This window comes from Excalfactoria chinensis, chromosome 1 (assembly GCF_039878825.1).
Source record: "Excalfactoria chinensis isolate bCotChi1 chromosome 1, bCotChi1.hap2, whole genome shotgun sequence".
Lineage (NCBI taxonomy): Eukaryota > Metazoa > Chordata > Aves > Galliformes > Phasianidae > Excalfactoria > Excalfactoria chinensis.
In genome coordinates this window covers 89,335,564-89,363,167 of record NC_092825.1, presented here as the reverse complement: position 1 = coordinate 89,363,167, position 27,604 = coordinate 89,335,564, and the positions used below count along the sequence as shown (strand labels likewise).

At 40.0% G+C, this 27,604-nt stretch overlaps 1 protein-coding gene across 3 annotated transcripts in view; it reads left to right on the top strand.

The window, feature by feature from the left end:
- Positions 1-8,112: 8,112 nt before the first annotated feature.
- CADM2 (cell adhesion molecule 2) overlaps positions 8,113-27,604 on the top strand; it is a 640,564-nt gene continuing 621,072 nt past the window's right edge. For 2 of the 3 annotated variants that reach the window (XM_072327210.1, XM_072327209.1), the window contains exon 1: positions 8,421-8,628. In XM_072327210.1, coding sequence (XP_072183311.1) covers positions 8,568-8,628 — 61 coding nt within the window. In that variant the 5' untranslated portion in view covers positions 8,421-8,567. Of the gene's footprint in view, positions 8,629-27,604 lie in introns of all 3 variants that reach the window. The other variant, XM_072327211.1, reaches the window with a different exon arrangement.

Sequence of the window (27,604 nt, the reverse complement as noted above, 5' to 3'; positions counted from 1 at the left end):
TTTCTTCATTTTGCCTTAAAGTTTTTTACTCTTTAAAGGTTTTTACTCTTCTAATCCTGTTTCTCTTTAACTAATAGTTATTTTTGTTGTTCCCCATTCCATTCCTCTAGCTTCTCAGCTCATTCTGTCTCAAACATCTTACTTAAGTCCTTGCTTTCTTATCCCTGTTTTGTCTTTTATTCTTGTTGTCATTTTTTTTTAAATCTTTTTTTAATTTTTTTTTTTTTTTTTTTTTTTTAATTACTAGTTCTTCTTTCCTGGTTCTTCATCACTGCAAAGTTTCCTTTTCTACTTCTTTTCTGATTTTGTCTTGATTTCTCCCATCCTCTGGCTCTTTGGTCCCATTTATTCTGCTTAACCACTCTCATTTCCTCTCTGGAGGAAATCCTGTTTTCAGATTTATGTTATGGCTCTTATTTCACAAATCACCTTCTGCTAGCCCCAGACTTCTTACCTGGATAATCACAGGGTCCTCCCCTTCTGTGGTCTCCAAAACAGATTTCTCTTGTTTTGCTTTTCCTTTCTGTCTCTTTATCTTCTTCTAGGTTTAAGGTCCACTGATATCACAACTTTTTTCATATGTTCAACATCTAGGCCCATTTTTATTTTGACATTCCAACTTTTATATATATATATATATATATAGATGCTCTCCCCAAAGCATTTGCCTGAACAGCTTTTTTTCTGTTCTTTCTTATTTATTTTCTCCCAGTTTATTTTGGATCAGGTGACATAATTTTGATTTGATGTCAGCAGATGGAAAGTCAGTGCAACACATAAAGTAAATTTCAAGTCTCTGAAATGAAGGACATATTTCCAGCCTTTGGGGATACAATGTCCTTTCAGACTTTTGTCAAGGAGTAACAAGAGCATGGCTGCTCACTAAGAACAGGTGAACGAGGAACACAGTGATCCCGCACTCTTCAGCCACAGCCCAGTCTTACAGATAAATAGGCAATACAGGCAGAATAAATCCAGAGAAGATGGCAAGGCCCAACTATAAGCCTAAATCATAAGATAGCTTCACAGCAATATAGCAGGTCAGAGATGATGCTGTGAAATGAATCTTCAGATCTGGGTTAGCATCAGTCCTGTGGTACAGCTTCATGAATATAAGAAAAGTCTAAGATCTAGCCAGGAAGTCAGTCAATTAGTAGAAATCTGGACTAAAGAATTCTGAAGATGGAAATATGGTTGAGCTAGAAACCAGCTTTTCTCCAGAGAAGCTCGTGTAGAAAATGAAGTCTTTTGACTAAGCTTAAATAGAAGTTTTGGAGGTAATAGGTGTTGGTGGAGACCTAAAGTGAGGCTTATCAGAACCATTAAGCCTTTATCAGAACCATTAATGCCCTCAACAATGTAGCTGGATGTCAGGGGAAAACTTGGAGTACAAAGTTTCTTATACTCCCTGATTTATTGCAGAAAAGAAGTTTGCTATGCATGCCATGAAACAATAAAGCAAGCCTTCAGTACGGGTAATCAGAGCTACCCTATAGCTTTAGTCACAAGCTAAGAAGACAGGTTGGACTTATTCTGCTACTAATCATAGTTTCCATAGCATGTAACATTATTATATTTGAATGAAATTGCAATCTTATTTTCATTGCTAGAAAGAGCACCAGTAATCCCATCTGACTGCACGGCTGTATCTCACTGCTAGATCACCTCATTCTTAGAAGCATGTTCAGTGAAGACAGATTGTTTAGAAACTGTAAAGACTGTAATCTTTTAAGAGTTGTATTATGTCTTGGGAAGATTTTCACAGAGACAACAACAGGAATATTCTTGACAGAAAGGCCCAATCAAGACTTAAAACCTGTTTGTTACAGTCATAAGAGTCTTTAGTACGGGCAAACCAGTGCAATTATTCAGTTCTTTGAATCTTACTCTGGATCAGCTGTAATATTTTGATTCCTATTTGAAAACATATTCAGCTAAGGACTCCTTGACAGGAAAAACTTAGCCTGCAAAACCAAATGTTGAGTTTTAATGCTCAGAGCCTCTTAAATAACCAGAACATGCAATAAAATCATTGTAAAACTGCTTCTGTCAGTAATTGAAGTTGCTCTTAAGGAAGTAAAATAACCGACATTATGTTATACAGAATGAACACCTTTCTTGTTCTGTTTTTGGATATTTCAGTGCTACCTTAGCTGGATACAACAGTTTGGTCCCAACACTTTACATGATCTCTGCATAAGTAATAAAACAAAAAGCAAGTATGAATTACAACAAAAGAAATAGCAAAAAATATATTAGCAATATATTAGAAATAATGGAAATAGAGATTTAAAGTTGCTAGCTAGGAGGTGACCTAAAAATTTGTTGAAGTAGATATAAAACAGTCTGTATATAATTCCATGCAGTAATATGCTTTTATAGAAAAGTAACATGAAGATGTTGTGATCATTATATGTATTTAGACCAAAAATAATTAAAAGAATAAGAGGCATTCAAGTTACATAAGTCTGTAATTTTGTGGCTTGTGGTAAATAACATTAAAATTTCTTAGATTAGTTGCTCAGGAGCTCAAGGTCAGAAGACACAACAAAGCACACATTTTTGCTAATTATCAAACACTTAGGAGGAGGAGTTAACTAGAATGTATGGAGAACGATGTTACCAGAATCATTTTTTTTCCTGTATTTTCATTCCTCAAATTATGTGAGCAAGAGGTCAATCTATGAGTAAGATATTTTGCTTCTAATCTCAGCTTCTCTTCTGCAATTATTTTACCAACTCAAGGTGTGCATTAAGTACTTTTTGATATGAGCGATACCAGTTTACACTGACCTTGGTTCACTGTGTGTTGGCATTGCATTGACAGTGTTGTTTCATTGATTTTTTTCTCCTCCAAAAGCCAGTGAAATATCTCACATTTATAATTGCTTCATAAATGTGACTTCATCCCACACATATTTCATATGGAGTAATTGCATCATGCAGTTCCTTTTACTTGGTTCATCTTACTAGCTAACAGAACAAAATTTCACTGAATTTGTAATATTGCTCTGGAACAGATACTTATTGTATATTTATACACCAATATGTTTTATGGAAATGAACACATTTCTTCTCAGGAGCATATTTTCAAACTTCAATTGCTCTTTACAGAAGCCAATTTTTTTCAAACAAAAAATGCAATGCGTTTCACGTCTATATATTTTTATTCACGCCAATATATTTTCACAGTTGGATAGATTTAACTAAATTAGTAGTTACAGTATTTGTTCAAACCAATGCAGTTTCACTGGCATCTGGCAAGTAAATGTTATCCAATTCTTATTTATTTATTTATTATTTTAGGGATCAGCTTCAACCAAATCCACATCATTTAAAACAACAGCAACTCGTTTCCACCATACAAAATTTCTCACCCAAAACAAACAAAACCCTAACTCTTCTGTTTCTGCTGCTGAAATATGTTAAAAGGATAATATGAACCGCAAATACACAGACTTCAGTCAGAATTCTCTGATTTCCATATAAACTCACAATGGTGCACTGAGGAGGGAAATGTTCTTTGAACGACTATACATGCTGCCTTTTGGAGAAGGACCATTCTGCCACTTTCAGGTAGGAGGGGGCAAATACAAGAATAGAGAACTTGCCACTGTAAGAAATGGCTGTTATCCAACCAGATGCTAGGTGGCAGCTACCCAGTGTTTCTTTCACAGCATTTTTATACTGAGCCATGTAAATACAGTCCAAATTACAATTTTAAGTGTGATTGTGAGTGTTCAGCAGTACTGTGAGTCATGACAGTTGTATGGGAAATTGGTAAGCACAGCCTGAATCTCTGATTGATCAGCTGAGACAAGTGTTGGGTCAGCTGTGGGAATACAGGTGAGAGTAATTTAGCTGTGCTCCCAGAAGGGGTGGAGCTTGATTCCACCTCCTCTAGACCTCATTTAAGGGCTGACCACCACTAAGGCATCATCTCTCTTGGTGATTGCTCCCTGGTGAAGATTGCCTCAGCATTTTCCCAGCAAATTCCCAGTTTGTCTCTTCCAAACAATATTTCATATAGGCCTTTTCAGTTTTAGTATCATATCAAAATCATACTTTGACAACTGCTTCACTACCCTCTATTCAAAATTTACTTAAAAACATGTACAGTAGGAGATAACACAGAACAGGTATTTCTATAGGTATGTTTCACAGCTTGTAATAATAGGAATTTCTTTCCCTTTAAATATTCCTTCCATCTTCCACTTTGTAATGAATTCAACAGAACCACAAGATTTTGTTGTATGAAGGCCCTTCTTAGCTATTGTCGCCTTTCTATAACCTGAAGACCAAGTGATGCAAGCAAGGAGGATTGACATAATTAAAGTTCTGTTTATTTATTTAGATTTTTTTTCTTTCAAGGCAAACTCTAGAGGCAGACTGATCCACTACAACACAGATAGCTCCTTCTAGAGGAGGTTGAGGGGAGCTGGGAGTCTTGTTGATCAGGAGAGAAAAGTGTACAAGCACAATAGAGAGCATGCAGTGGACCAAGATATGAAGAAGTTGGTGAACTGACCTGTCTACCAGGACTCTTTGCAGTTTCATTAGGTGTTCACCAACAGCTGTGAAAAAAATATTTCATCTAAAAAGGGAAGTATACAACATAACTGACAGGAAGCAAGTTAGAATGCTGACAGATCTGCCAAAGGAAACATCTGCCTGTTAGCTTTTGAATGAATACAAATTTCGGGGAACAAGAACACAAGATCTACATTGAAAGTGTGGAGGAAGCTGGACAACTTGCTATTTAACAATTCAGCGAGAAGGATTGCTGAGTCTTTCTGAACCTTGCTTAGAAATTGAATTAGTTTGCTTGGTTTGGTACTGGAAGCATTTGTATGCACCACCTAGATGGATATCAAGATAAAGCAGATTTTTTTTCTGGCACTTATAAAATGTTTATCTCGTGCAACTGGTTTTCAGTGCTGACCTCCTGTTGTTATTTTAAGGTATTATTTTTTACTCTGTTCTGCAGTGTACTTCCTTAATAGTCCCTGTTGCCCTTTTGGTCTGCAAGTAATGAAGCCTCTAGCCATTTCATGCATAAGCTTCAGCTTCACAGACCAATTACAAGGTTCTGTCTGGTAGGTGTTAGATTTATATAGGAGATGGCAGTGAATGTCATAAGATATGATGCTACATATATAGAGAAAAGATGACATCTTTTCTGGCAGTTCAAACGATTTTAATACATAAATGCCTCAGATATACAGTTGATCAAATAAACCAAGGGATTCTGGTTGGATTTTTATTTATTTATTTTTATTTCAGGAAAAATGGAAAGAAAACTCACACAGTATAAAGACTTTTCACTCTTCTTCACTGCAGTGGTTTATTGATGATGCTTGAACCCTGGGTTTGCTTTTCTAATGTTTATTAAAGATTTATGCTGCATGACGTAGAGGAGTAATGCCACCTTCTTGTTGCTAGCTCATTTCAGAACCAGTTCAGAAAAGAAAGGTGAATATCAGCATTTCTGGGCATGCTTTTGTCAGTGTTACTGGGTTTTGGGAGAAAAATGTCAGCTGTTTTTTCTAAACACATAAATCAGCTTTTCCAGACATGCTCATGGGGCAAAGACCTGGAACCCCAGTGATTTACTGACAGGTGTTTAATCCCTGCATCTGCTGGGGAGCCTCTTCTTAGTTTCTAATCTCCAAGCCTGAAAGACACTTATATCTTTCCTGTATTGCCTCCTGGAACTAGACTGCAATCAAATATAAGTTTTCAAAAGTACGGAGATGTCAATTATAATAACTAATGCAAAGGCACTTCTGATTGCATCACAATCCTGCTTTATTGAAGGATTTAAATTACTTATTTTGTCAATTATTTTTACTTTTCTCCCCAAAAACAACATACAAATTTTGAGCCTTTGTCAAGACTTTTAATGCTGCTTCAAGAATGAGTTGTCACTGTTTGTATGACATCTAAAATATTTTGAGGATCATTGCCCATTCATAACTTTACATGCACTGAATCATAACAGTGATAAAACCGCAAACTTTGCCTATTGTGATTTTTTTTTTCTTCTCTATTCTATTCTTTTTTTTTTTTCTTTTTTTCTTTTATTTCATTTTCCAGTAGTAACAAAACAACAGGTAAAGCAAGTACCTAATAATCCCCAGAGATGGTTACTGCAAACACTTCTCTGCAAATGTTCCTGCCTAGGGAACATTTCAGTGCAACATCTTTGACAGTGTTCAAGTAATGGACTAAGAGCATGGTGATGGATGTGATGTGGATTTCAGACAAAATAACATCAACTATAGCAATTCTGTCTCCAGAATGTAGATTTTTAGCTTGATTATGTACTATGCTTGGACACCTTTGGAGACAGGGGACTTCAGTGTAAATCCTGATGCAGCCTCAACTGTTGCAAGGTGTAATCATTGCTTGATGAAGAACCAAGTGAAAGATATGACAAGAGAATATTTAAATGCTGAGATCCCAGGCTAAAGCAAGCTCTGCAGGGTAAATTTGTCTACTGTTAGCACTTCCTTAATGACCTGAGATCATGCACCCAGTGGAGAAAGGAGTTTTCAGAAAGCTTCCTCTCCCACAGGTATTTAAGACTATTTTATCACTTGTTTATCTCATTAGAGCTCTTTGGTGACGAAGAACAGAAAATGAAGGCTGAAAAACTACAATGCAAAACATACAGCATTGTGAAGTTGAGCAAATCCCGATAGAAGCAGAAGTAGAGAAACACTTGATCACTGCAAGCATTTAGGTGCAGGGGAATCCTGCTTTATCTGGGAAGAGGCAACAAGATTCCCTGAATAAACATTCACAGACAAGTCCAGCATACACTTCAATACAATACAGTATACTGATTTCATTAGTGGTTTAGGCAAAGGGTGAATGATACAGTGCTAAATGCTAGCTAAATGAATACGAAGAAGCAGCCTGCCATCTTGGGTTTCCTACGTTCAGTATCTCATCTTTCAGACTGGAAGCAGTTTTGGACTCCTGACTGAACTGAATGCTGAAAATGTTTCCAAGGAAAGCCTTCAAATATGCTCCTTTTTTTCAAGCCAGTTAGAGTTGGGGGAACGCAGATGAAAGTCCAGAAAGATTCTTATTCCTGTTTTCTGGGTGCCTTGTAAGAGGTCTTACTACTACTATGTGGATGGTACACATACACACTCTCTTTACAGAGGCTCATACTTAATTCTGGAGGTACATGGGACTCGGCCAGCCTTTCTTCTGCTGCTTGTCAGGAGACAGGTGAAAAAGCAGAGGGAGAAGAAGGTGCCCTGTGCCTCCCTTGGAGGAGGGAGAGCAAACAGCATGGCTGAGTTCTTCCCACGGAGCACGGCTCTGGCAGCGAATCGTGGATGCTGCTACGTTTTTCCCCGCCAGCGACAAGAGGAGCTCTCCGGTCCCAGCGTGGATAGGAGAGGGGTGCGCATAACACTAGCGCTGGAGATGAGACCACCGCACCGCCTCTCGGCCCCGCGGAAGCCACCCACCGCCCGGACAGCCGGCGGAACGCCGCTTCCCCGGTCCCGCAGCCCGGCTCGCACTGCCATCCAGCTTCGTCGGGCTCCGGGTCCCGCTTCTTCCAGCGGCGCGGCAGCACGACCGCCTCCCCGTTCCGAGGGTTCCGCAGCCGGGCCCGCCCGGCCCCGAGGCGGTGCCGCGTGCGCTGCGGGCAGCCGCTTCAGGACCAGATCTGGACAGCGCCCCGCCGCCCGACCCCACCTTCCCGCAGCTGCTCACGGCCCATTGGCTGCAGAGCCGCCGCGGAGCCGGGGCTGCCCGCGGTTGGCCCGAGCCGTCCGCCACTCAGCGGGGCGGTGGGAGGGAACTGCCGGAGCCTCCGAGAAGCGCTCGTTTGTTTTGTAAGCCGGCGTCTCGCGCTTCCTCTGGCACCGCCTCATTGGCGGTCCGAGCGAAGCGGGAGACTTCTCATTGGAGGGACGGCGCTGCCACTCACGCGCCCACCTGAGGGGGCGGGCCGCAAGCCGGGGGGCGGGTCGTGCGGGCGGGGGAGCGGCCAAGGCGGTAGCGGAGGCGGGTCCGAAGCTCGGAGTGGGCCGGGGTGTGGCGCGAGGAGGCGGGGCCTCCTGGTGAAAGGAGGCGGGGCTTGAGGCGGGGGCGGGGCGAGGCCAGGGGAGCCTCGCAAGCGGAGATTGCCCTTGTGTCTCGAGCCGGGTAGCGGCTGGGAGCGGAGCAGCTTCGCCGCAGCACCCGCCGGCAGCGGGACGAGACGGGACGGGACAGGCGAGCGGAGCGGAGCGAAGGGCAGGCGCGGCGCTGGGGGCGAGCGGAGCCACCGGGAGCAGCCGGCACCGCTCCGCGGGGGGGAACCTGCTCGGCAGCGGCGGAGAGCGCCGCTCCCCCCCCTCCTCCCTCCCCAATCCACCCCCGCGACCCTGGTCCTCCTCCTCCTCCTCCTCCTCACCCCACTGGATACAGCGAGGGAGACACTGCGGCGGAGGCGGCGGCGGCGGCTCCTGCGGGGGGAAGGAAGCGCCCGGAGAGCGGAGCGGCGAGAGGCTGCGGATCTGCGTGCCTGGCGCCCACCCAGCCCGAGGGGAGCCCCCAGCATGCGGCTGAAGCCCGGCGCGCTCCTGCGCTTCTACAGCCTCTGCGGGATCCTCATACAAGGTACCGTCTCCCCCTTCTTCGCGGGAGGGACCCGAGGGTGGGGAGGGGGGGATCGCCGCGGCCCCGCTGCCCACTCGCCCCGCTCCTGACCCCGCTCCCCTCGCGTCCCCCCGCCCCGGCGCTCGCCTCCCGGCCCCCGCCGCTCTCTCCAGCCCCGCTATTAACCCTTCCCGCCCCGCCGCTTCTTCCCCGCTCCCCGCGTGCTCCTGAAGTGCGAGCGCGGCGGCGGCGGGCGGCATCCCGGGGAGGTGCGGGCCGCGGGCACGGCTCGCGCTGGGGAAGGGGCGCCGCGCGTCGAGATGGACGTATGGAGCCCATACGTGAGGAGCTGCCGAAGTGAGCCGGCATCTCCCCGACGCCCCGCTGCCAGCGACGAGTTCACCGGCTCGGTGTATTCCGCGTCCCTCCTCTTTCCCCCCGCACCGCTCCTCTTAATGAATATGTTCCTTCCAAGTGACACGGAACAGCCGCGGCGGAGGGGGACCCGCCGAGCACCGCCGCTTGCAGCCCTCCCCGGCTGCGGGGGAAGGCGGGCAGCCCCCTCTCCCCCCACCCCGCGGGGCGGGGCGGCGCGCGGGCGGGGGGCGGTAGCGGTCGGGAGCGCGGGGGTCGGGGGAGGCGGCAGCGGCCGCGGCGCCGCAGCCCGGCGGCCTCTGGCGGGTGTGCGCCGGGTCAGCGAGCCGCCGCGCGGCGACCGGCGGGCGGGAGGGGGACGGGGGCGACCTGCCTCCCCGCGGGGGGCTCCGGGGGAAGCGGGGAAGCGAAGTGACCTTGCGGGGATTTTCTCTCCCCTCGTCTCCGTCACGCCGCGCCGTGTCAAGTTCAATAAATTTCACGTTTCCCTCGGCTGCGTCATGTGTCGGGAGGGCTCCGGGGGGTTGTGAAGCTCGGCGCCCGCAGCGGACCGGGAGGCAGCGTCGCCTCACGGGGAAGTTGGCGGTGCGGGAGAGCGGAGGGGACGGGGCAGCGTGCCGGGCGGCTGTCAGCGGGGCTTCACGGGGCAGGGCTTCGGCTGCGCCTCGCCGGCGTGCGTCACCGCACACGGAGCCGCCGTGCCGGTGCTGTACCGGGTGATTTACTGGGGCATGTGCCGGGGTTGCACCTGCAGGCTGGCCGCTCTGCTCTCTGCCTCTCGCATCTCCCCGTGAATTGTCGATTCATGGCCCCGCCGGGGAGGGGGGCTTCGTGTCACCAATAGAACCGGGGCTGCCTTTGGAGGAGGAGGGTTTGATCTCTGTGAAGATGCAGTCAGCCGCGTTCGGCGCATCGCATTCTTAAGAGTAAACCAGTGATTAAAACAGTGCTGCCTTTGACGGCGAGTTAGGGCGCGTGCCAGGCGGAATGCAACTCTGTGAACCGCATCAGGTGAAAAAAAAAACACGTTGCAAGCAAAAGGATACAATGCAGATCTGGCCGTGTGGAAATCACCGGGCTGGGCCCGTCCTTGCAGACAGGGACAGGCCGTGCCTCACGTGCTGCTCAGCTTGTTCTCTGCCTTGTACGAAATGCCTGCTCCTTCTCCGTTTGTCACACAAGTATTTTCTCAGCTCATGATTAAAACTGCCCTCAGGAGTACTCAAGCAGTCTCTATACCACACTTGAGCAGAGCACTTTTTGGGTGCTGTTTTACTGGGCACTGAGTAGAACAGGGATATAAGAAACCCATCAACCTCAGAGCAGAGAGAGAGGAAATAATTTCTGCCGTCCTTTCCTCCATCCTCCTTTGAAGGAGAAGAAAACACACAAATATTTTCTAAGGGAAATCTGTCCTGAATAGCTGCTATGTCTCACCGAATATCGAATTCCTTTGGTCCACCTTGTAGACCTACTTCATAAACAGCACCATTTGTTTTGGCACAGCCAGCCATGGTTCCTATACTGGATACATTTCTTGTTGGCATTTTTATACCTGCGTTTAAAAGTAGTTTCTCCTGCTGGCTTGCTGTGCTTCCCTACACTGCCCTGTGAAGTGGCTCAGCGGATTTGTTAGATTCCTCTGTTTCTGTTTGTGGTCTGTGGGGTGCACAGGTTTTCCGTCATCTCTGTACATGAATGAGATTGTTGTTCTGAGCATTCGGAGCGCTTTATGGCTGTGACTGGGGATGGCTCCTGTTAGCCTTAGATTCACTAATTTAGTTTAAAGACAAGGTGACAGAGTTGAGCTAACATGTCCTGTATGGAAGCATGCCCTTTTTTTGGCTCTGTCTGTTAAGAGTCTGGCTTAAGGAATCTGTCCCGAGTGTTGATGAAGCGTCAGCTGAGGGAAGAGGACATAGAATAATGCCTCTCAGCTTGTGCATGGAATAGCATTAACAGCAAGCAGTCCCTTCAGAACGGAGGCAAACAAGAAGTAAAAGAGCCCAGTGTCAACTGCTTGCTGTGAGAGGGGAGCGGTGGAGGTGGAAGGGGGAGTAATAACATGTTGAGTTGAGAAGTGGCTTGTCAGCTGAGTTCGGGTATGATATTAGTCTGCTCTGCCCTATCCAGCATTTACTGTGAAAATAGTAGGATCTCTGGCTGCTGTTGTCCTTACCTTGTGTGCTGTTAATGATTCCAAAGTATCTAAACTGTGTCCCAGGAGGTTTAACTGTTATGTATGTTAGCAGCTTGTACTTGCATTATTTTGTTTTGCTTCCCCCTCCTCCCCCCCACTTCATGAATTTAGCCTGCTTTATACAAAATTTAACAGTAGAAGGACGACGTGTATTTTGAATAACTTCTGTACATCATCTTAAACCATTTATGCAAGCTGAAATCTAAGCTATTTATTTTAAAGAGTTACCGTATAAGAAACAGTAATATTAAATATAGTTTTGTAGAATTCTTGGTATACAGATATTGGTTAAAATTATCCTGGAATTGTAGCTGCTATAGCCCCCTGCTGTGAGATAATGCAAATGGCATCTAATGCCTTCATGTGTTCTGCTTCTCAAAAGATGCTAGATAGCGTCATATGTGGTAGCGAATGATACACTTTCAGTTCTCAGCCATCACCAGACAAGTCTTTTCAGTATGGTTTCTTCCTGCACTTTAAATACTTGTTTACTAATGAAAATAATGTAGGGACACTTTAATTTGTCTGAAACTGTGATCACTGATGCGAGAAATCAGTAAGGACATAATTGCTCATGGATGAGACTTTGCTCATAAGCCTAGATCCATTACAAGTAGGAAAAAAAAAAAAGTGAATATGCAAATGGCTACTTCTCTGATCATCTGAGCTGATTGAAGGCAATGCTGTGATACATCACTCCATAGCTTGCATAGTTAGTATCTGTTCTGAATTTTCACTAGGATTTCTGTTAGCGAAATCTTGGCAGTAATGCCCAATCTTGTAAGCAAAGGTGTTGTGTTGACAAATTAATGTTATAATGCTAATATGGCAAGTGAAAAGCATACTGTAGGTCAGTAAATGCTGTGGAGAAGTAGACGTTTGGAGAATAGAAGGCAGTGGCTTTGGAGGAGGTTGATACAATCTGTAGTTGGAATATTTTACCTATAGGTTGAAGCATAAATTGTGTGTCTTGACTTGATTGTGGCCATCTTTATGTGGCTTAGGTCAGTCTAAACAAAGCTAGACAGGCTTATTCTACTCTAGTTCCCAGGTTAGTTCATTTTATTAATTATTTCTCTTTCTTCGTGTGTTTTATTACTAGTCATCGTATAGCCTTGCTGAAAGTTTTAGAATATCAAGTAACTAATCATTCAGAACTCCTGTTGGTGACCTCATGGAACTTCCCTGATGAATAAATGAATACACATCCCTCACATTCATGGTATTTATCAAGTTTCTATTCACCAGTAAGCAGTAGTTTCACAAAAATGCTGACAAGAGAAACACTTCCTTTGTAACAAATATTTTTTTGTGTGTCAAATTTATTGTTAGCTTTTTTTTTTTTTTTTTTTTTTTTTTTTTTTTTTTTTTTAAATTACAAAATGTAATACACTAATGTCCCTCTGCTTTTAGATTCACTTGTTGGTTTTAATTCCATGACTGTATACTGCAAATGTCTTTGAGCCACAGTTTATAGAAGCCTTGGTTCTTCTATTTTAGCTTTATGTTGCATAACAAGTCTTGGATGTGGTTGTATATAATCTTTCCACTAAATGATGATTCTTTCAGTATTGCTATGGAGGGTCACAGTTGGATTTCGAGGTTTTTTTCCACTTAGGCATCATGAGTGTTGGTGAAGGAACTGTAACTACTGTCTACACGGTAAACACTGTCGGACACCAGGCAGTTGCCCAGAGAATATAAGTGTAACCAGAATGTAGTTGACTGTTAGAAGAAGGATTCCCTCTTCAACTAACATTTAAAAATCAGAAAGAGAAGGTGCTCTAATGGTCCTCTTAATTCCTTCTCAAAGAGATAGAAGAAAGGCTTCCATTTTGTTTTAAAAGCAAAACCTGACAACAGGCTAATTCCATTAGAGACTTTCAAAAGAATGGAGAGTCCTCTCCAGAGAGAATGCTGCTGACATGCTTTACAAAATACGTGTTCCAAAACAAATGTGGAACGGTAAAACTATTAGACATAGTTTAGTAGTTTAGTATGTGTCTCCTCTGGGATTACGTCAATATTAAGTATGAGCTTAATGAGCATATCCTTTCTTTCCAAGGAATTCTTGAGGTATGTTTGAAAGGAAGAAAGAAAAAGTGGCAAGGAATAGCTTGTAAAAATGATGTTTTTGCTCAGCAATCTGCCCTCGAACAGCTTATCTTTTACATAGTGAAAACACTGAGAATATTTTGAAAATAATTGTTTGAATTCAAACAATTGATTGAATTGTTTGAAAGCTCTTTCTCCCCCACACCCCGAAATTGTTTCAGGATTTTTTCCTTTCATTTTTATAAATCAAAATAAAAAGGTCCAAATGCATATAATTTCTCTTATTTTAATGCACAGTAAGTTCAGAATGGATGGTTTATACAGCTGTACTGAGCAGACTGTCCTCACAGCATTTTAAGGTGGTAGAGAAAGGGGCAGAGAACATCTATTTTAATAACAGGGCAGAGTGCTAACACTGGAGGTTGCGTATTACATCTTCCAATGCTCTGTTTAACTAATAAAAATTTAGCGTGTAGGACTTTCTATCATGGAGAATTCAAAACGGTTAAAAAAGATTGAGTAAAGAATGTAGGTAGTTATTTTTATAGTAGATGAAGTAGAAGGCTCCCTGTTTGTTTCTTTAACCGTGTCTACCTGCCCTCTTTTCTCCAAGATCTGTAACTGAAAATAAAATCATACTTGCATCCTTTGCCATCCTGTTATATGTAAAACAGAGATCTTAGGTGCTACATAAGCTTTGTTGGGAAATATTTTTAGTGTCTGACGAATGGAAGATATTTAAGGAAGGACCATTTCTTCCCAAACAGGAGTTGAATTGTATATGCTGCATTTCAGTCTAATCAAATGGATCTCAGAGAATGTGAATGCTTTTAACTTCCAAGCTTTAAGTAGCAACACATCAATGTTAATACAATTCTATTTTACTATGAATTCATAAATTACTTTAACTTTTTTTCTACTTCATAATACTCACTTTAGCACACTCTATTCTTCTTACATAGCTATTAAGGAACATTAACTGTCCATAGACAGCTGCTATTCAATTTTAGAAAAATAATTTGTACATATAGTCTGTCTTTCTCAATTTGATTTTCAGAACTGAAGGTTTGCTTGTGTGTGTGTACCTATAAATATCTATGAGAACAAAGCTTTAAATGAATGTGTACATTACTGAATTCTTCACCAGCTTATTCTTTATTTGTGATGTGAATAGAGTCAGGCTTGTTTAGATTGTTTCTGAAGCAGTGCATATCATTATATGCCATATAGTGGTTGTCTTCTTAGCTTTAATGTTCTCTCTGTTGTCATCCTTCTGTAAACAATTTGTTGACTACTTGTCTTTGAGTAGGAAAGATGATGCAAAAAATACTGTTTTTCTTGTGCTAGAGGTGAAAATACTCTGATTGTATTTTAAACTTCTTACGTGTTACAATATTAATTGAGTGACGATTTTAATTGTCATAGTAATTTCATTGCCAAATCTTAACTGAGGTAACCTGGGTATGCTGTTACATGCAAAAAGGATTTATGGCCACATATAGGATTACATTTATGCCTTGCTGCATATCATCAATATATAAGACATTGCATTATTTCTGCTTCTCTTGGCAGAAGCTGAATAGGCCAACACAGCTATACTGATCCATCTGTCTAAGTCTTACAAACTCTGGCTTTTCAAAGTTCAGCACTGGAAACTCCATAACTGTGTCTGACAGCTCTGAAGAGAATAAGACCAAGCTACTTCACAGCAGCAGTTGTAGTAGGCATTTTGGTATTTTCCGTTTACTCTGATATTTATCCCAAACTGACCTACATCTGCTGGATTATCAGTGTAACTTGACCTGCTTTTATTCTCGCTATGCTGTATGGGAGGGAAGCTGTTGTGGTTAGTTCCAGACAAGGGGGAAAGCCATAGTAGTTAACTCAGAAGCAATATTTTGTAGTGTTATGTAGGGTTTAAGATCATTGAATTTGCTACTGAAGTAATTTGTTGCTTTCCAATAAAAAAACAGTATGTATTTAACATTTTTCTGCAATGGAAAATCAAGCAAAAACCAGTGAGATGATACTATCAAATTTGAATCTGAATTTAATATTAAAAGCTTGTTTTAATTGGAAGACTACACCAAATGCATTTCTCTGCCAATCCCATTTTATATTTATTGCCTATAAAGGTTTTCTTTCCCCCCTGTTAGTACCCTTGTTATATATGAAGTTTAAATTTTGACACGCTAGTTGGTGCTTCATTGATATGTATTAATGGATATAAATTCAGGAACAGCAAAGAAGTCTCCATTGGATTGCATGTTTTATACATGAAAAGTAGAATTTTGTTTGGTATGTGAAAACAGTTAGTCTCACTCCAGGTCATCATCAGAAATAATTTTTTACATTTTTAAATATAGAGAAATGCAGAACAGCAGCTGGTTGCAAATTGAAAAATAAATGCAGTGGCTAGAGATTACTTTCTAAACTGCTTACTAATCTCAAGAACTAACGCTGAGTATCTCAAATCCATGGCAGGTCAGAAACATAGCATAATATACGATATGTGGATATATCTGCATATATATCTAATGTATATCTATATTAGGAACCCACCTCATGGAGGGTTTTGTTTTCTTCCAGAATTTAAACATTCAGTTTGAAAACCACTTGGATGTTCATATTGAAAGACAGTGAGTGTGTCTCATCTTCTGCTACAAACACAGAAGCCTAGTGAATTAGTTTTTAAAGGATGTGCTTTCCTTAAAGACAAAGCCCCAGTCTGAAATCTAACATGTTATTGCCTAATGATGCATCGTGAGCACTGCTTTAACCAAGGTGATTTGTATTTGAATACAAGCAGTATATTTGCTACTATTATGTTAAGCATGGGCCAACACCTCAACTGTTTGCCCAGCTTCTTCAGGACATTTGCCTTGGTCTTTCAGGATTTATTTCTTTTTTTTTTTTTGGCCATGTTTTTGACATATTTTTCCTTAAAGTGTGAAGTCTGTTGTTTATAAAACACTGGTTAATGCTGCTTTCTAGCATGTGAAACACTGTCATGGTTTTATGATCATCGGTATTCCACATCATAACATCACATTGTTAGTGTGAATAAGCTTTGTTCAGTCCTCTAAAAATTGACCTCATCTTGTATGATTTCAGTATCATCAAATGTCTGAGTTTTTAGAATTGAATCAGCAGGGAAAATGCAATGTTTTCTGCTTCCTAGGTCATTTCTGCTTTGCAAACTTTAAGTCACTACTGTTCTGCTGAATTTCCTGGTTGTGAAAGTAAAGGCACATAATCCATAGAAATATATGGAACCTTTGTGTTTTTTTAATTTTTATTTATACTAAGTAGAAATCTTAGTGTTTCTCAGAGATATGAGATATTCTCTTGCATTTTTCATGGAAGAATAACATAACTTCATAATAGCTCAGAATAGAAGATAATTTTTAAATGACCACCCACAATCATTGCTTAGACAAAACATGTAAGAACCTATTCACTTAAAACAATATGTTGGCAGAATTTCCCAGACTTTCTTTGGATTGTAAGAAAAAGAATAACACCAAATTTTACATTTGTTTGCTTATGTCTGCTTGAAGAGCAAATGACACTTTGTGATCTACAAAACCAGCTTTTTCTTAAGCTGAAGCAAAATGGAATTACAAGAAATCTGGCTAAAGACAACAATTCAACTCTTTTTATACAGGGCATTCTTTTTTAATATATCTGTATTGCACTATTGGGAAGAGAAGGTGCATTTAATGGCAGCTAGGTTATGCCTTTTGCAAACTGAAATACCCTGTAAATTACATGAGAGAAACAGTATGTTCTAGACTGTATCACTCAAAGTGAGGATATTCCAATTTGCTGTTCCTGTGTAGTTAATATTACAGACTTTTTAATATTTTCTTTTAGTTGATCATTTAAAAACTCTTGAACAGCTTGTACGACAGCTTCTTTTAGAAAGAAACTTCCAAGTAGGTGGCTTGCTGGTCACAGGTAAATACAGAGGAATTTCTCCAAGGCCTTGTCTGCCTAGGTTGCTTGTTAAAAAAGCTGAACTTTGCTTCTTCCATTTGCTGCTACTATGAGACTTGAAATGCAGAAACAACAATAATGTGAGTCTGTATGTGTGAAGGCATTTCCCATCTACATTTTTGAGAATAAAGGCTTCAAATTCGGATGCTGTATAATCTGTTTAAATTAATGCGTCAAACTTGCAGCAAAGCTATAAAACATGAGACGTCCTCCAGGCATTCATTAGGAGTTGTCAAACTTGAGAAAATATTTTGAGTCATCCTATGAAAAACAGGAATATCATTATGCTGAAGTGTTGTGTGAGGTCATTTCAACATAGCTTCCTTTCATTTTCATTGATTTCAAGTTAGATAAATCATTTATTTGATTTGAAGATTTTGAAAATGCAGCTGAAACTTTTTTTTTTTTTTTTTTTTTTTTTTTTTTTTTTTTTTTTGGTAGGTTCACTTAAATCCATTTTCATAGTAATGTTACAAGGCATGCATCACAGTATGAAATGTAGTACTATCCGGGGTAATCAGAATATCAGTGTCACTTGTGCTTTGTTTCAGCTTAGAGCATTAGAGAACATATCTGGTGCAACGTATAAGAAATCAGATTTGTTAGTGTCAAAAGAGAAAGTTTTCAGAAATGCAAGTGCTTTTATGTCCTGAGAGTGAGATGTTAGCAAGTCCTGCCTGTTTAGAAAAACTATTCTGCTTGTATAGTTGTACATTCATCAAATGGAAATAAAGGCAGATACATGAATAAGCATTGGCTAAGGTGACCGTTAGTAATGCTAGCAGTTAGTAGTGAATGTTGGTAAGCAGCTCCTTAGGCACTGCTGTTGTGTAATGTTACACTTTCAGGTTGTTCAAATACACATATCTAATTCTCTATCAGGGAAATTTGTCCCGTGAAAACTTTCAGTCCAGGTGCCGAAGTTGCAGAATAGAAAACTAGCTGTTACTGAAACAACTTGCATTAACTAGCTGTTACTGAAACAACTATCTGAAACAACTTGCATTAACAAGAGTTATTTTGTAAATGCTTCTAAGGCTCTTGCGATGTCTGTATCATAAACATACTTTTGCACCTGGAACACACACATGTACATACCCTAAAATATCAAGCAACTGAATGGTGGAATCAGTACACATACAGTATTTTAGTTAAGTTGGAGAAATCATCTCTCAAAGAATGTTGGGAAAGGATGAACAATCCGTTTTGTATTTATGGTGCTTCTGCACAATGTTTGTTTTATTACAGATCTCCAGTGCTCTTACATAAACAAGTATTTTTCTTAATGTACATACTTGTAAAGTACTTTCATCAAATGGTCTAATAACTCCTGACAAACTTGTCAGTACTGTTCTGAATGGAAATGAGACACATTTCATTGCATGACACACACATGCAAATATAGATTACAGAAAGAAATCAATGGATGTTAATATTTGTAAACTTTTAAATAGAGAACTAGGTGGTGCTGTTCTTTCATCTTTGTGGCTTAGCTGCGTTCTTAAGTATGGGCTCAGAACATCAGGCTACTAGTTTACTAAGAATAAATTTTGCTCTTAAGTAGCTAAATAAGTCAGTATTCCCGATTTCATTGAGCATGCTACCATGAGAGTAATAACTGCATAATACAGCACTGTCTAGTGTGTGTAGAATAACTTTTAATTCTGCATGTTGATATACTTCCTTTTATTTTGTTCATTGATAAGACCAGTTTAGCATGTTTAGATGTATGATTACTGAAATATAACCTAACATTTAAGTCCTAGCACCGAGCTTTTGCACCTTCTTTTTTTGTTAGCTTCTAAATGTTTTTGGGACTAATTTGCTAACAGCACAGTGAGATTATCAATAATGGCTGGAATAAATTTGCTGTAACCATGTAGCAGTAGTATATTAAACAGCAAATTAAGCAGGAAAAACGATTTGTTAAACTTTCTTCAATTTGCAAAACTGTATAAAGTTTTAATCGTTGTATTGTCTTATTGCCATTATTGTCATATTAGCAAATAGTGAGACTAAGACTATAGTGAACTGTTTGTGGTCTAGGATACCTTTGGCATTTCACTGTTACAGTAGAATTCTAAGTCTATAACTGGAATCAGACTTCAGCATGTAATGCTTCTATAGAGTGCTTACAGTGACCAGTCATAAGGCAGGAGTCTTGCAAGATTGGAGAGAAGAAAGAAATAAGAGGAAAATGAACCTCTGTACTGAAAGCAATGAAAAAGCGTTCTAGTTAGGTCAAAATTACAGAAGTGTTTGCTCTAAGTGGGTAATTGCTTAATGAAAAAATAAGCTGTAGCCATTAATACTTTCAAATGGGGCAGTGTGAAAACACTTTCTTGCAGTTTGTCTCCCCTCTTTGTTGTGAAAAAAAGAATTAGAAGCATAAAGTTTGGTTTGTAGTTTCTCATTATTCAGGAATAAGCATTGAAATGCATACTCTCAGATGAGAGATACAGTAATATATAGGTGATGATCATATTATTAAAGATAGATAAATAGTGAGTTTTGTTTTGTTTTTTGAGATTTTGGTGTTGCAATGTAGCTATTGTTGTGCTGTTTGGAGGTGCCAAAAGTCAGTTTTTGTTTATTTCTGGAAACTGGAAAGGAATTGAAAACAACTCGCATTTGCAAAAGTAAGTAATTAAAGTTTTCCTGATTATTCATTATATATATGTTCTATTGGTGTTCAAACAAAAGCCACATTTGAGTACTGTATGTGTTAATAGACTCTACAAACGTTTTAGTGTGTACCATTTAAAAGCTATTAATGAAAACTCACTGCTGTCATAAAATTGTTGCTTTGTGTTTGCCTCTTTGAGAGTTGTGTATCAGACAGTGGGTCAGTTTGCGTGGGTTAGCAGGCTGTGTTTGAAAGGGATGCTTTAATAGATTGTGTTGCTAACTGCAAGGGGGTACAAGGGTGCGAAAGATTTCTGAACACACATTCTTAGTTGAAGCTTGCTATTCAGCTTGTGGATTAGCAAATGTTCATGAACAACTAAGATACTGCATTTTTTCCTCTTTCTTAGTCTTGGATCCCTGAATCAAGTCCTCCTATATGCAGCTGTCTTCCTAAGGAAGCATTTGGCTGGAAAGAGAGAATTTATTACAAACAGTTACTGTTTTCCAATTCTTATAATTCAAAACAAATGAAACGATCATTCTAAATTCTGCCTTCTAGGTCTGTGCTATGAATAAGCAAAGTAGGACTACTTCTGAGTCTTTCTATGCCAGCCCCATCCTTCCTAGAGAGTTAATTATGATCATGTGATGAAGTGAGGTGTTAGGGTCAGCGCTGCTTGTGTGTTGCTGAGAGATTCTTCTAAGTTACAGATGGTATTTAAGAATATGATTTAATTTGGTTGTACTAAAAATACCTTGTGATTTCTAAAACATTCCAAAATAATTCATGGAAAATGGATGTTAGCTGAGCCTCAGATCTGAGGAAGAGAGGAAGATGAGTATTATTTCAAAAGAAAGGAAATAAGAAATAAAACTAAATTTTGATAATCATCTCTATGTATGTTTTGGGAATCACATGGTTACATAGCATCAGTAAAGCTTGTAATTGCTTTCTGAGTACATTAAAATAAATCAAGGATGGGTGTTTGTTTTTTCTTTCTCTTTCATTCTGAGTATTATTAGTATGGAGAGAGAACTGAAATATTTAGTGATGTTTAGGTAACTTTTGTTTGCAATTAATGAATTAATTTTCTTTGATTATTATTTTTTTCCCCTCTGCTTTTATGTATTTGAGTAAGGAACACTGGTAACACTGAACATTAATGTCTGATTTTTACAAAATTAGTTCACCAGGAACACTGAAGTTTCGTTCAAGCTTCGGATGAACACGAGAAGGGTACAGTAACAGTCTTACCATTATTGCTGTTGCTTCACCACTTTAAGTTCTTAGGTAATTTCTTTTGATAGTTGTAAAGAATTTCACTTTTACTGCATAGTTTTTGGAGTAGCCATAGTTAAAATAACTGCTTACACTCAAATACTGCTAAAGCAAAGCTCTTCAGTATAACTTCAGTAGAATAAGATTGGCTTAATTCTTTAGTACAGATTTAGAGAACTCATTCTTCAGAATTCAAATTTAAATCTAACATATGTTTGTGGGAATGTTAAATATGCTGATAAACTTGAGGGGAAAACAACAATTTTTTCTTCACAATTTCTAATTTAAAGGAAATATTCAATATTTAGGGTGAAGTGAGTATTTTTCCTTTCCTTTTTCCTGATAATGGGATCTCTGAACTTTTGGATTTAGCTTTTTTAACCATGGTTCATCAATTCTAATTAAATTGAGCTCTAAGGCTACACAGGCTTATGTTAATGAGCACAAATGTTTTTTGAGAGTTGTTTTTTTTTGTGGTGTTTGTCATGATTAATTCCTTTTGAAAGCATCTATCAGTGCATAACATCACAAACACAGGGGAATTAAATGGAAACTGTAGACATAAGATTGTATTTTGTGTACACTGGTCTACATCAAAACTGAAAAGATCAAGAAGATATGGCAATTATTGTTATCATTGATAGCAATATTCAGAATCAAGATTTTGTTACTACAATGGAATTGATTCTGTTGTCTACATGTACAGTTTGCAATTACAGTTTGGGTTGAATATTAAGTACATGTGTGTGCTGTAAATCTGCATCTGAAATTTCCAAGATGCAGTCAATATGTATGAAAAGTCAGTCACAAAAGAGATAAGTGTTAGTGTTTGTTCAATTTGCCAAACACTTAATTTGTCTTGTCTTAAGTAATTCCTGTATGGAAACCTCATACATATAACAGGATGATTTTGTCTATACGCATATATATATTGATGTATAATCAACTTCATCCAAGAATGACGGAAGTGTTTATTTATGTAATACTACTGCTTTGCACTTGTGCATGCTTCCTGATTATTTTTTCTGATGACCTCAAGAAAATTCAAACCAACTGAGAAACCAACTTTGTGTTGAGACAGTGCAAGTACTAATACATGTCCAGTAAAGCAGTTTAATATATCAAGCTGTTAACTACATTGGACCCTTTATGTGGTTTATCTTGTTGCTGGATCTGCTGGCAAACACCTTTAGCTTTTTTATTTTTTGTTAGAGTTTTGTTTATGCAAGCTACCACTAAACAAATTTTGAAGTAAAAAAAAAAATCCTTGACTCTGCACTAACTCTTGTTTTAAGCCTGTCTTATTCTACATTAAGTATACGTTAAGAAGAGTTAACCAGGTTATATTATATCCAGTTTATGAAGCCGAGAAATCTCCAGACAAGTGCAGTAAATGGAAACAGCATGAGATATGTCTTAGCTAATTATCTTTTCCTCTGCATTCTTAGATCTTGTTACAAGCACAAACATTTAACTTTGTTAGTGCATGTCCCTTTATTCTCAGCAAGAACTGTTAGTATCAAAGACCATGATATGACTGTACTAAACCAGATTTAGGCATCAGACTTAATTTCTATTTATAACACGTCGTATCATAATATGGTGTAACAAAATGCTGAAGAGGAGTATTGAAATTCAGAATTTAGGGTGAGACACAGGTCAACAAACAAGTGCAGTACCCATTGTGACTGATAGTTGTTCATGTGAAGAAGTTTGAAGATACGTTTGTTCTACATACATCATAAATTGATGCTATATTTATAGCCTGCATTTAATGAATATGCACGTGTTAACATGTTAACAGAAACATTATATTTTGATTTGTAGTGCACTCAGTGTTAACAAATGAAGTGTCTTTGTGTGAATTATCTTCCGAGAAAGAATAGGCAAAAGAGAACTGAAGTGCAACATTGTCAGGGAATGAAAAACAAAACCTTTTCAAGAAAACATTTATATTTTTTGTCTGTGAATAAATGTCTCTTCAAAGCATGTACTGTTCTCTTAAGTCTTGATGTCAAAACAATTTATGAAAGACTCGTTACTAGATAGCATTGGAGTGATGCTGTTACAGGTCATTGTGGGTCATCTGGCTAATGTAGGAAGTGAAAGGCTGTATTGAGTTGCAGCATTTGTCCTACTGTTGTGAAACAGATGCTCTTCACTGGGGAGTCATAATTAATTTATATGGAATGGGTGGATGCCCACTTGCCATTCTTTTTAATATGTAACTTCGCAGGGTGCCATTTGTTTATCTTCCTTCCTTCCTTCCTTCCTTCCTTCCTTCCTTCCTTCCTTCCTTCCTTCCTTCCTTCCTTCCTTCCTTCCTTCCTTCCTTCCTTCCTTCCTTCCTTCCTTCCTTCCTTCCTTCCTTCCTTCCTTCCTTCCTTCCTTCCTTCCTTCCTTCCTTCCTTCCTTCCTTCCTTCCTTCCTTCCTTCCTTCCTTCCTTCCTTCCTTCCTTCCTTCCTTCCTTCCTTCCTTCCTTCCTTCCTTCCTTCCTTCCTTCCTTCCTTCCTTCCTTCCTTCCTTCCTTCCTTCCTTCCTTCCTTCCTTCCTTCCTTCCTTCCTTCCTTCCTTCCTTCCTTCCTTCCTTCCTTCCTTCCTTCCTTCCTTCCTTCCTTCCTTCTCTAGAAATTAATGTAAGTTATGTTACTACTGTAAATTTCTTAAACTCCAGGAGTAGCTGAGCAAATGGAACCAAAAGTGTCTAATGTACTTTCAGACTTTTGACTGGTTTAACAAGCATTTGAGATTATTAACTCCAAGCCAAAAGTTTGAAATCATAACAAACATATCTGTTAATATGACCTGCTCTTTTCACACAAACTAGCCTAAAATTTACAATACCAGGTTACTTGAGATGTGTCTACAGTTGCCAAACCATGTCTTCTGAATGCACCTTGCTAATATTAAACATAGAACAATAATCTTCTGATTACAGACCAGACTGTGCATGTATGCATAGAGTCTGTATCTGGGGAGAAGGATAAGCTTTACAAGGCTTGATGACACCAGTAATCATGTGGAAGAGCCTTCAAATTAAATCCCAACTCTGATCCTTTTCTTTCTTGTAGACTGTCCTAGAGAGTCAGTAACTAGCAACAGAGTATGATTAGTCAAGCTTGACATGTCTATCCCTTTGTAACACTGTTACCCTTATCACTGTGAGATAAAGGTGTTTTTTTTTTCCCCCTTAAAATTAAGCTAAGAATGCCCTCATCGAGTGTTGACCCACTATGATTTAGCCCTGGGAACTAATCCATCAGATCGTTCTCAAACAGGTTTCAAAGAAAAGAATTAGGGCAACGCTAGAACTGTCAAAGAAGTGACAAGTACTCCATCTGAACATATCTGTCCATGAACCTACTTCGTTGCTGATAGTTAACTGGAAAGGTTTAGAAATAAGCAAACTGTAACAATATTTAAAAAAAAAAAAAAAAAAAAAAAGTAGAAAAAATAGTTTAATACAGAATATCAAAATTCATAGAGGCAGAGAAAAACATCTTAGGTCAGCCTTCAATTTTTTTATTGCTTGGCCTCTATTTGATCCTGTAAACACACAGTTTCTAATGAATTCCAACTTCTGAAGTGTATAATAACATTCTAGGAAATTAGAATCTTCATTTTCAATGAACTTCATCATTGCCTAAAAGTACAGTGTTTTTATTTATTTATTTATTTATTTATTTTTTAATCTTTAAAGGAGTATTATAGTCCTCAGTGTACATTAATTTGTCTTCATTTTTGACGTTAAAAATATTTGAATCCTTAGGTTGTTTTTAAGATCAATTTGAATTCTTCTCTTGTTCAATAGAAACGAACAGATTCCACCTTGATGACTTTGCAGATGAAATAGCCATCAGTGAAGCTCTACTTTTATTTACATGGTTCTTCATGAGAGTAACACTGTTATTCATTCTGTGAAACCTCCATTGAACTGCTACAAGTTCAGTAGAAGAAGGTGTATGTTTTTCAAAAGCTTAAACTTGGAAGCAAATTTATTCAGATGGCATCAAGTTATACAGATTCTTTTAGTAATTGTTATTAAATTCTTCTATCTTCTTGTGGATAAACAAGTTAATTTGATTATTGTTTAAAATTTCTGCATATTTCTTTGCCTCAGCCTTCCTGTTGTGGTTTAACATCCATTAGCAGCTCTTTCAGTACCACTCCACTGCTCTCTTACTACCTTTTCAGTGTGATGGTGTAGTGGAAATACTAAGTCACAGCCTAAAGCAGTCATGGAGCACTTAGTTGGAAGGCAGGGGTAATCCAGGGGAGCTGAGGTGCATGCAGTGCACCCGAGTGACCAGAACAGTTGGAGCCAGGATTCAAACTTCATTTAATGGTGCGCAGTAGAGATGAGGGTGTCTTGCTGGAGATCTCTGCATACCTGAGGCCTTCCAAATGTTCTTCCTTTGTTTCTGTGTCCATGGTTGCTGCATTTGGGTTTGTCCTCATTTACTACAGCCAAGGACTTTGCTATGCTGCTATTATTGCTGTTCTTTCTATCACATTATAGTTTACACATGGGGTGGAGGAGGTTTGAGAAAAATGAGGGGGAGAGACAAAATGTAATTAAGTTGCTTTTATCTCATCATCAGTACAGGCTGGGACAAGACCTGCTGGAGAGGAGCTCCACAGGAGAAGGACCTGGAGGTCCTGGTGGATAAGAGGTTGGCAATGAGTCAGCAGTGTGCCCTGGTGGCCAAGAAGGCCAGTGGTATCCTGGAGTGCATTAAAATTAACGTGGCCAGCAGATCAGGGGAGCTGATCCCCTCCCTCTACTCTGTGCTGGTGAGGCATCACCTGGAGTTCTATATATATAGATATACAGTTCTGAGCTCCCCAGTACAAAAAAGACAGGGATCTCCTGGAAAGAGTCCAGCAGAGGGCTACAAAGATGATAAAGGGACTGGAGCATCTCCCCTATGATGAGGAAGGGCTGGGTGAACTGGGTCTGTTCAGCCTTGGGAAAAGAAGACTCAGATGATCTTATGAATGTATATAAGTATCTTAAGTGTGGGAGTCAAAGTGACATGGCCAATTTGTTCTCAGTAGTCTGTGGGACAGGACAAGGGAAAATAGCCATAAACTGAAGCATAGGAGGTTTCACAGCTATATGTGAAGGAACTTCTTTGCTGTAAGGTTGACAGAGCACTGGAACAGGCTGCCCAGTGAGGCTGTGGATTCTTTTTGGAGATATTCAAGATCTTCCTGGACACCTACCTGTGCAGCCTGCTGTAGGGGGCCTGCTTTGCAGGGGGGCTGGACTCAGTGATCTTTGGAGGTCCCTGCCAGCCCCTGCAATTCTTTAACTCTGTGATCTCAAAAGCACAGAGGGAGGGAGCAGGGAGCGAGAAGCAAAGGTTGCATGGAAGCAAAGATGAGAAAATTTTGTACTTCCCATCAGCAAGCAACGTTCAGCTGCTTCTTGGGAAGCAGAGAACTCAGTTTGTGTAGCAGTTGCTCGGAAAACAGATGCTTTTGTAATGAGAGCAGTTCTCATTATTTCATTTCTCCTTCTCCCTTCCAGCCTCCTCCCAGCCCTAACATTTGTTGCTGAGCACAACAACATACGGTGTGGGACATTCCTTTGGTTAGTTTGGGTCAACAGACCTGGCTATGTCCTGTCCCCTCCCCACCCATTGCCCACCCCCTGTCTTGTGGCTTGTGAGGGTGAGTGAGTGTTGGAGAAATGGCCTTGGTGCTGTGCCAGCACTCATCAGCAATTGCCAAAACACTGGTGTGATATCATTGCTGTTCTAGCTTCAGCTGCAAAGCATAATATCGTATGGGTTGCTGTGGGGAAACATAACTGCATCCCAGCCAGAGCTAGTATACATACTATATGTATAATATATTAATACATCAAGACTAATCTGCTATTTTAAGCAGCCACATACTGTAGTCCCTTCTATGAACTAATAATCTATTTCTAAATAAGATTAGGAATTTTTGTTACTGATCCTTTCTCATTTTAATGTCAGCCGCTGCTGTTGAATTACTGCATTACTCATTTACAGGCAGTGTTATGTTTGAAGCTCACATTTGTGATTTTGAATGTTTTTCTTGGTTGTGAGCTTTTTCGTGCGCGTTCTTTGTTTTAAAATCTTAAATAGTCAGCTTAAAGCAAGAAAGTCTCCCTAGCAGGTAAAAAGGATGACTAGCTACAATTTCTAATTTATTACTCCTGTACTTTGTCATGATTTTTTTTTTCTGTACATTAAATTGTGTTTTTCTTTTTTTGTAGTGTGCCTTCTCTTAGTGATCAGTACTTTATTAACTAAGTGGAATTGTTGTGTATGAGAGTGCTAAATGAAATTTGTCCAAAGACCAATATGGGCCTTCTTGTGGATAAGATGAAGCTAGTAACATTTATTTTCTCTGTGATGTAGCTAATACTTGCTGTCTTGGGACAATATGAAAGTATCTGATTCCTGTCTTGTATTTATGGTTCGAA